General features: G+C 33.4%; 1 protein-coding gene across 1 annotated transcript; it reads right to left on the bottom strand.

Moving 5' to 3' along the window:
• Positions 1–979: 979 nt before the first annotated feature.
• On the bottom strand, positions 980–2,765 carry LOC128557125 (uncharacterized). The gene is made up of 2 exons (XM_053543880.1): positions 2,301–2,765; positions 980–1,617 (listed from the first exon to the last, which is right to left on the bottom strand). Exons 1-2 carry the CDS (start codon positions 2,662–2,664, stop codon positions 1,511–1,513), a joined length of 471 nt encoding a protein of 156 aa, XP_053399855.1. The 5' UTR covers positions 2,665–2,765; the 3' UTR covers positions 980–1,510.
• Positions 2,766–10,979: the final 8,214 nt, after the last annotated feature.

Raw genomic sequence — 10,979 nt, 5'->3', positions numbered from 1 at the left:
ACTGTTTTGCCTATCGCCCACATTAATGAATTAATGACCCCAATTAGTTCATATTCACATCCAACAATCCGTATGGCAAGACCTACAACCTGACCTATATAAAAATGACCTTGACCCTCATATGACCTTCAACTTTAAACTTGAAACCTTTCAAATCAGCATTTTAGTCCTACAGCTCTAATGAATGGCGCAATTTATTCATATTCATACTCAACAAACCTTGAAGCAAGACATACAAAGTGGCCTAAATATAGATGACATTGACTTCCATAATTATGGTCTTTACCTTTAGGCATGAAACCTCAAAACTAACATCTTCGGTCAAACACCACAAACGCAGGCCCTTTTTGTTATCTCGTAGGTGTCAAGTGTAACCTACTAACTGCATATACATTAAATATCAAAAGCATTCGTGTTTAATGTAAAAGTGTTACAAAAGATGAAACAAAAAGGTAAAAGGAAGACAAAAATGCCGCAGAAACATCTGACATGACATTTATCAGCGTTGTGTTTGCCTTTTTATCAATTATTTATTAATTGTCAACAAACGTAGACGATAGGGCCATATAGATGCATGTCTTTTATAGATGATATTATATAATTTCACTTACTACCAGGAAAGATACAGCCCGCCCGCTCTACTCAATAGGGAGATGGATCGCGGGTCGTGAGTTCGATCCCCGGGCGGGGCGTATGTTCTCTGTGACGATTTGATAAAAGATCGTTCGTCCTCCAACTCTGATTCATGTGGGGAATGGCAGTTACTTGCAGAGAACAGGTTTGTACTGGTACAAAATCCAGGAACACTAGTTAGGTTAACTGCCCGCCATTATATGACTGAAATACTGTTGAAAAACGGCGTTTAACCCAAAACAAACAAACAAAAACTAGGACCTATACTGTAAATGAGGTATGTTAGTTATATCTTTAATTTTATTTGGGACATGCATGACTATCTTCGTGAAACAGAAAATTTATATTCTTGTTCGCTGCAGGTAGGCTGATGTGACGTCAACCATATCGTGTTTTTATCAAAAATAAGTAAAACTTATTGTATTAAAAGTAACTGATCAATTTAAAACTAATACAAACTAAGTTTTACAATGTCGTAATCAGCAAAATACAACAGAAACTGAGAGTATGCAAAAATTCTTAATTTTGAAAACATGACGACCCACACATTTCTATAGCACAGTTACTTATGTATCAAAGTTCCAGAAAACATGTTCCAACGGTGGTTTTCCTGTTCAAGCAGTATGTCTCCCGTGGCCGTATTCCAGCTTTTTACTGAAGCCGTCTGACTAGCTTTCAAGACAGCCGTTGTTTCGATGTTTAAACAATTGAAATCGCTTTCTCCGGGTCTGTGGTATCTACTCTTAGTAAATACAGTATCTCCTATATAGATTCCGAATGTGATCTGTTTTCCGGACTGTAGACACAGGTGACTTGTAAAAAGATATGTGCCATCTATAGGAGCTGTAAATATCCCTGTAGTGTTGTCATAGGCGTTTCAAGTGTTTACAATGTTCTTGGTGAACACAATCACTGCATTCTCGTCTGGGTCAAGTGAGGAAGGGGTTCTGGCTTCAAATGCAATATTTGGTACTACAGCTGCCTCTAAAAAAGTTAATGAAAAATTGACGTTATCGAATTCAAAGCATGTATTTGTTTCACCTAGTTTCAAACAACTATTTAGAACTTGACATCAACTGCCCTCTTTGACTTTTACGTGGATTTCAAACATTTGCCACGTGTGAAATAAGGGAATGCCAAATACTTTATGTGAAATCTAAAGAATATCTTAAAATTGAAATATACTAGAAGTTAGTCTATGTTTAAATATTTTCTTTCTAGGTGCATTGCTAAAGTAATTCGGTTTCTATTCAACATATAACCAAAGCCTTCATGTTGTTTATCGTCTGATATAACATGGTGTGGAATTCAAGAATTGAACCGCGAGAGTGTTAAATATGTAAATACTGAACCATCGTAAATCTTACGATAAATCACAAGAAAACCTTGTTTATGTTCATTTACATGTTCATTAAAACATGATGATAAAAGTTGTGCTGAGCTTGCTTCATCCGAGCAGTAATTAAGCGGACATCATGTTGCTATTTGTATCTGGATCGTAATCATGTTCTCTCAACGGTCGGCGCAGAAACCTTTGTAACTGTTTAAAGTTTTTAATAGTTTCTATTTTATTATGATCAAGACTTGCGCGTTTCTTCGATCTGATACAACTGAAGAAAATGTTTTCAAACGAAGTAGATATGAACGTTACATGCAATAATAAATACCTCCAAACTCCTTTATTTTGTTGTCGTATTCTTCAAGTGTCTTTGCCGTTTCTGCTCTTAGATCTTTGATTGTCTTCGATGCCTTCACTTCATTATCATTTAACACTTTCTTGGCTTCAAGTTTCAACGCTTCGAATTCCTCGGTCATTTTCTCCCGGGTTTGTTTCAGTTGCTGCAAAGATTCCAGAACGAGGTTGTTGGTATTCTTTATTTCTTTTTCCATCTGTCCTACATTAAATTCCACTCTAACCATTTTCTCGAGGAGTTGTTCTTCATATGCAAATTTAGAACAAACTTGTTCAGAAACAGTTGGTGTTAAGATTAAACAAACTAAAAGAAAGAAGCGCAACCGTTTGAATTCCATTTTTGTAGATACGTGTTTTATATTTTCTGAATACTTCTTCAATATATTAAATGTCTTCAGCTACAATGCTCAAACGTTATGCTCCTTTACAATGAGCATTCACGTGTGGGAAAAAAGCAACACACAAATAAATAGAGTTCTTGTAGAACTACTGTTTGTTTTATATTTTCTGTAACTTTATCCTACTTCCTTGTTGGAAAGGAACATATAGTTTAAAGTTAAACATAAAGAAAAAATATTAAATCACGATTTCATTTCTTGTCCTAAGTTTATAACATAAATAGGATACTGTGACGCCTGACCAGTACTGTGACTAAACGTTCGACCAAAACTTCAGAAAGAAAGGCAATCAAGATAAAAAATAAATTTCAATTATATATAGGAACGTATATAGTGCGTGCATCCGTGCGTGCGTGCGTGCGTTGAAAAATTTGGAATATTTTGTTATACTTCGGTCAATATCCCTCATTTTAAAACTAAGTTACGGAAGATATGAATTCAAAAGTAATTTTTCTCAGTGTCAAATATGAAGTTAACTGATACCAAGTCTGTTTTGTATTAAAAAGAAATAAGCAAGACACATAAAATGCATTTATCAGAATTAAATCTGACGTACATTGTTGTTTTTTCATCTTTCTCCTTTCTGTTTTACAATTCTACGGGAAATCTGCAGCAGATTTCAGTTTTTGTAAGGGTTTAGTTTGGTACACAAAATCGTAGATCGGGGCTGCATTGAATAAAATTTGTTTGCACAAGACCAATACTGTTATAATCAAGACTGTCTGATTTATAGCATCTTTCGCTTGAAATACTTAATTTAGTTCACGGGTTAAATGAAAAAAGTGTCCATTGAAATATGTATATTTGACTGCACAATTCATCTCGGCTAGTTATATATCTTATTGCAAGAAAAAGGATGGACGGTGTGCCCGAGTTTCCAAGAAAGTAATGAATTTTGCCGAATGACCATGGACAACTCACATGTATAGGTTATAGATCATTTATTGACTTTCTAATGCAATTAAGTTTTTCGAAACGGAGCGCAGCATAGTGAAGGCAAAACTTAATGCATTAGACTGTCAATAAGTGTATCTATAACCAACTTATAGTTAAAACGCCCCCTTTTTCATCAGTCAGCGACATCTCCGTCTCAAGTAAACTAAACCGCACACGGAACCCTTCTCTTAAAGAGTTTTTTATTTGCACATTTGTACATAGTGACTTTTTAAACATCTGTTTCTGTTTTATTTTGTAAAGGTGACTTTGAGAAAAATGTTTTAAGATTTGAATTTGAATTTCCCTGGGAGGTCTGGCCAACTTTTGTACACAAAATCATGCGGATACATAGTAGACGACTCACTTACCGAGTAGTTTGTAGAACACAATATTATATTCTTATTCAATGAAAATAGATTAAATATGCAGGTTTAACTCATAATAATCTAGCAGTTCTATTTAATTAACTATAACTTATAATAAAACGAGACAAAGTAATAACCACTGTCTGTTGCTTTTGATCAACAGCGCACTCTGGTTTATTTTTAGTCCAGTAGATGTAAACGACCTCCGATTTACATCTCATGGAATTTAATAAATACCAACAATTTGTCCACTCCCCGGTCAAATGTGGAGATAATACAAAGACTGAAAGGTGCAGAAAGGTTAAACTTGAACTATGAAAGTACAGCTTGCATTAAAAATGTATATACTTGGTCCATTCATTATAAAGACACGCATTCCCTGTTTTGGTAGTTGCTCCGCCTCCTTGAATGTGGGAAATCCGTAGTAGGCGGAACAATGAATACTTATTTTTTTGTACTACTTCGTGATTAAGTGGACCATTTTTTCAGTTATGAAATAATATGAAAATAAATTGGTTATATATTTGAAAATCCTTTGCTTGTCATTGGATAAAAAAGATGTTTGAACTATAAGCTACTTTACTTAGAATTAAACTGGTTAACCCTTGCTTTCTTCTCTAAAAGGGTAAAAGAAATTTTCAATGTTCAAAGTCAGACTCTGGGTTTTTATATAATTGAACTCTGAAACAGGGATTATCTTTTTTACATTTATTTGATTAAAGGTGCATTCCTGTTGGGGAACAACAAATTGCACCGTCAAAACCGTGCCAATACTTTTGCTGTAGAATGGGTGTCAGAAAGGTAGACAGACTGCGACATAACTGTATGATATATATAGGTAGGTAGAGAGAATTTATTTCATTTATTTCACAACATATTTCTCGATTCAAAACCAGTTATAATTTTATTACATAAGCACATACTCTTGTCATTATTCAGAAAAAAATGATAAAATTATTATTGTGTCTGAGTAGAATTTAACGAACGCGCCAGCTCGACAGAACGAAATGGCAGAAATCGGCCACCATATAACTTTCTTCGTAAATACATAATGCTTACGATATGACATACTGTAGGTTAACGGCGTGTCATTCGTTCACTATTTCGTGATATCCTTACTTCTTTTGTAATATCAGTAATGTTTTTCATGAAATAATTTATGCGTTTATGAATACGCTTTATGATATCATTCATTATTTTTAAATGCATTTAACGAGATATCTATCATTAGATTATCTGATGTCTTATATTAGTTTTATTCTAAGATTTAATGATTCAATTTAACAATATTTTTATTCTATTTTATGAAATCAAAGTGTCATAAATAATTTTTGATATCGTGATATTCTATTGAAACATCACTAAATTTAATTAAGGATGTTTAACATGACTCATAAAATAGATCGATTTTTTGATATCACGAATGCATTTAATAAACTAGATTTACTTTTCCACAAAATAGAGCTTGACTATAACTTAAACTACATTTTATATATAAAGTCGTTTGGACGGTCACGACGTACGTAATTTTAGGAATACTGTCATGTAATTGTTCTGATATCGGCCCATGCGTGCGTGCGTGTATGTGTGGAAGGAAGGGGGGAGGAAGGGAGAGAGAGAAGACAGCGAAGAATTTCAAAAATAGTTTACTCTAAGATAAGGCTTTACTCAGACCAGCGTGCCATTCTTATTTGATCATTAATACCGCTTCAGCGTACACGAAAGCGATGTTGCAATTGTTACATGGATAAAAAAGTTCTAATGACTCGCTTTAAAAAAAATGCATACCGCTAAAGGTCTATAACCTTTACGAAGCGAGCAATATTTCAGCTTGTAAGAAATCCATAATTGGTGGTTTTGATTAATATTAGCAAATGAATACCAATTTACTTTTCTTTGAAGAAAGAAAGACAATGATTGCGTTTCTAATAGGATTTCTTTTCTGATTAGCAGAGACGCATAGAAAATGATACGTTTGTTAAACTTGAAATGTTTTCTATTCCAGTAAGTTTGGTATGAATTCCCATGTTAATACTAAAAACATGTCGACCGATAAACATACCCCATGATATTTAGCGTCGTTACACGCCTCACATGCCGTGTCTTTTGTTGATGTTATTGTTGTTTTGTTATGAGGGAGGGGTCTTTTTTTTTTCTTTTGATAACCTGTAATGTAGGCGGACTCGTTTTTAAGGCGACTAACAACAGCGTGTCATTCGCAGCTACTGTTTTATTCAAGGTGCAATAACTTATAAATTATATTCTCGGAAAGCATACTATATATTTTTTATTTCTATATCTTAATTTTTACATTTTCTGTAACTGACATTTACTTATGAATTAAAGTTCCAGAAAACATATTCAAGTGATGCTTTGAGTTTTCATGTAGTATGCTTCCTGGTGACGCACTCCAGCTTTTTACTGATGCCGTCTGTTTAGCGTTCACGACAGCCGTTGTTTCGATATTAAAACAGATACCGTAGTCTCTCGTAAAATCTACCCACAGTATATAACATGTCATCAATGTATATACCAAATGAGGTCCACTTTCCCGAGACGAGACAAAGCTAGCTTGTGAAAAGGTATGTTCCATCTATCAAAGCTGTAAATATTCCTGTAGCATTGTCATAGGCATTTCCAATGTTTACAATGTTCTTGGTGTGTTCAGTCACCTCTTTCTCTCCAGGGTCAAGTGAGGAAGGAGTTCTGGCTTTAAATACAATATTTGGTTCCAACACGGACACTGAAAAAAAAAAAGAAATCTTTGATGTGATTCTGTTGAACTGGTTCAATAATAGAGGTGTTGTTTCTGAACAGAATCCAAATCAGTAATAGAGGTAATCAAAACAATTCTGCTTTTGCTATCTGAATTTTACAACAAAATTAACTTGTGAAAGTATGCATAACTGAAGTCTATTCAAGATAAATCTAGGATCCACTTAGATGGGATTAGAGATACAGATACTAAATTATGTTGGTGTCTTAACCAAATTTTTCTTGGTCTAAATACATGAACTTACAGGTTATTCCTTCACTTCTCCCTGAAAATAACTTCTAACAAAATCGGAAATTAAATCCCTATTTTCTAGACTGGCCGAAACATTTTGTTATGGTAAAAATACAAACAAATAAATTCAGCAGTTAGAAATTGTTTGTTTCAGAAAAGTTGATGTACTTTTTATTACTACTACTTAAGTAGCACCGAGTAAGTCGAGTTTTTAGTCGGCATATAACGGAAGCAGAGTAGAATCTCACAGTCATGTTACAGTCGTAGGGTGGAATGGAACAGCTATATTTTATCGTAGATTCATGTATACATAGGCGATTTCGCTATATTTATATAGCAAATGCTGCGGATCGTGTTAGAATAAATATCACTTTAGATATCAAAACCAGCAAGATATATTTAGTCAGAATAAAGTATATGTTTGGATATATTAGCCTATAATTCGGAAAAATTACATGATCCAAGCAAAAATACTTACACAATACATTTAAAACTTTTTAGAAACTTCGTTCAGTTTGACAATGACATCATTCAAACGATCTAAAGAATTTATAATTTATTTTTTGAAACAAAAATACTACTTGGAATTTTACAAACCTTCACGTTCTGCTTTCTTATCACTATGTTCCTCCAATGCCTTTGCCCGTTCTGCCTTTAGATCACCGATTTCCTTGGATACCTTCTCTTCAATATCATGTAACATTTTTCTGGTCTCTATAGTTTCAGCGATTTGAATTCCTCGGCTACCTTCTCCCAATTTTGTTTAAGCTGCTGTAAAGATTCCAAAACGAGATTGTTGGTGTTCTTAATTTCTTTTTCCATCTGTCCAATATTAAACTCAACTTTAACCATTTTCACCAGCAGTTGTTCTTCGTAGGCAAATTTAGAACAAACTGGTTCAGAAATAATTGGTGTTGAGAGTAAATATACCAAAAGAAAACGTGAAAGTACCGATTCCATATTAACAGGAGGGATTTAATTTCCGATTTTGTTAGAAGTTATTTTCAGGGAGAATTGAAGGAATAACCTGTAAGTTCATGTATTTAGACCAAGAAAAATTTGGTTAAGACATGAACATATTTTGGTATCTGTATCTCTAATCCCATCTAGGTGGATCCTAGATTTATCTTGAATAGATTTCAGTTATGCATACTTTCACAAGTTATTTTTTTTGTAAAACTCAGATAGCAAAAGCAGAATTGTTTTGATTACCTCTATTACTGATTTGGATTCTGTTAAGAAACAACACCTCTATTATTGTACCAGTTCAACAGAATCATATCAAAGATTTCTTTTTTTCACGACAACATTTTAGTTGTCGCAAGTGTTATCCTAAGCTATACCGGGCAATGCAGCATTGTTTTGTGTAACATATACTATTGATTAGTTCCGTAACACTGCCACTTATAAGCACTGATATTTTTAGGGAAATGTAACATTTATAACACTGTAGAATCCTTAATAGGCGAGCATTAGTTAACTTAAGTAATATACTTACTCTTGCTAAAGCTACGTGCTTACAGTAAAATTGAAATGGAGTACGTAAAAGTGCAACAGTGTGATCAGCGTTGGTTTCATGGTTACAACTTTTATACTTGCCAACTTAAGCATAACTCATCGGATCTTCCATAATGTGCGACATTCAACTGCAAATTAAAACTTTTCCTTCTTAATTTAAATTATTTTCAATCTGTGCACGTCAGTAAAGGAGCTTTTTTTCGTTAGGTAAGAGCCATATTTTTCAGAAGAGCAAATGTGCAGCCCCTTCACTATATCTGTGTTTTTTTCTTGTTTTTTTTTAATTCTACTTTTGAGACTGAGGTGGTAAATTTTTATCCTATTCATTCTTTTTTCATGTACCCAATTTACCCGCAAGTTACTATTCAGGTAGTATTCTTCATACATTTTACTATACACGTGTTTATTTCCTGTACTGGACTGTCACTACAAAATGCCATATCAGTTCTACTATATGTTTGCCTTTCTGTTTTACATTTATTCTTACCTTTTCCTCCTTTTTTATTTCTAGGGTTATCTATTTCTTTTCATAGTGACTTCAAAACTTAGTAAGTATACTCTCGGCTCATAACGAATATAGACACTAATATTTAAAATTGTTGGAGCTCATATATATTTATATAAATTACTTCTACACAAAATTTTAACATACGTACTCAATCATATGAAGTAGTAAATTCATTTGTTCTATTTATAATTTACAATTCAAAATTGCACTTTTTACACCTTCATAGATTTGACTTAAACTTAGAACATCTGTCATTTATCATCACCCACATCATATAACATAAAGCAGGGGAGCAAACTATAAGAAAGGCTTCTGGTGACTTTTCTAACCAAAACTATGCTTTAGATTAGAACAAAACATTCACAAACGGCTCGGAATGTAAAGAAATGTCTATATAGGTTTATGAACTTTGCAAATCTGGGTCGGGGAGAGGGGCGGGGACTAACTATTTATTCAGGATGAAATTTGTTATTTACAAATTAAGCAACATGATATTCAGCGTCGTTACATGCCTCAGATGGCGTCTTTTGATGATGTTCTTGTTGCTTTGTTGTGAGGGGGGATCTTCTTTCGTTATTATTTATTTATTTATTTATTTATTTATTTTGATAACCTGTAATGTAGGCGGAATCGTTCCTTTCTTTGATTTACACTAAAAAAATCAGCAGAAAATCAGCATAAAAACCATAAGTTTAAACAAACAGTTCCCTTAGGGCGACTAACAACAACGTTTCATTCGTAACTACTGTTTTATTCAATACCATTTGTCTGGTGCAACTACTTATGAATTATATTCTCGGAAAGCATACTATATATATTTTAAATTCTATATCTTATACATTTACATTTGCTGTAATTGACATTTACTTATGAATTAACGTCCCGGAAAACATATTCCAATAATGCTTTGAGTCTTCATACAGTACGTTTCCTGATGTCGCACTCCAGCCTTTTACTGATGACGTCTGTTTAGCCTTCATGACAGCTGTTGTTTCTAAATTATAACAGATAGTAAAGACTTTTTCGTAGAATCTGCCCACAGTATATAACATATCATCAATGTATATACCAAAGGTAATATATTTTCCGGCGCTAAGACAAAGCTGGCTTGTGAAAAGATATGTACCATCTATCGGAGCTGTAAATATCCCTGTAGCGTTGTCGTAGGCGTTTCCAATGTTTACAAGGTTCTTGGTGAACACAATCACCTCGTTTTCTCCTGGGTCAAGTGATGAAGGACTTCTGGCTTTAAATACAATATTTGGTACCAACACGGACGCTAAAAAGGAAAAACAAGTATAGATTTGACCTGATTTGAATCGTTTTCAAAAAAGCACAAGTTAATTTAATTCTATTTAAGCTTACAAGCTATTATTTTTATTTAAGACAAAGTAAGCAGCTATATTCTACACTTAAGAAGGTATAATGTATTCTGTTCTGGGACGTCAGGTGTTGCGAATATGATGGCGCAAAGTGTACCGAATTTGTAGTTTACATTATTTGCTCTTATATCGATTTTGCTTACACTTACTTGCAGTCCAAATCACTTTTTTGCTAATACATAGATATAGGTCATCACGGAAATTGCTACAAGAACCATATATTTGCATTAAAGAAAACGTCCAGCTTACATGTTTTATATATAAATATCTAATGTAAATATTTAAATAGAGAATAATATTTCACTTTAAATATCAAAACCTGCAAGATATATTTAGTCAGAGTAAAGTATATGTTTGAATATATTAGCCTATAATTAGGTAAAATTACATAATCCAAGCAAATATATTTACAAAATACATTTTAAACGTTTTAGAGAATTCGTTACGTTTGACTATTATTTTCCGGTGTTCTAATTCTAACATCATTCAAACGATCTAAAACCGCTTCGGTAGCCTAGTGGTAGAGCGTCCGCTTCGAG

The sequence above is a fragment of the Mercenaria mercenaria genome, chromosome 5, assembly GCF_021730395.1.
Source record: "Mercenaria mercenaria strain notata chromosome 5, MADL_Memer_1, whole genome shotgun sequence".
Taxonomy (NCBI): Eukaryota; Metazoa; Mollusca; class Bivalvia; order Venerida; family Veneridae; genus Mercenaria; species Mercenaria mercenaria.
This window is presented reverse-complemented; position numbering and strand designations above follow the sequence as displayed.

Excerpts from the sequence above, each read along its gene's own strand:
- LOC128557125 (XM_053543880.1), bottom strand. The coding sequence starts at position 2,664 with ATGGAATTCAAACGGTTGCGCTTCTTTCTTTTAGTTTGTTTAATCTTA. Across the intron at positions 1,618-2,300 it reads CAAAATAAAGGAGTTTGGAG|AGGCAGCTGTAGTACCAAAT; the intron begins GTATTTATTATT and ends TAACTTTTTTAG.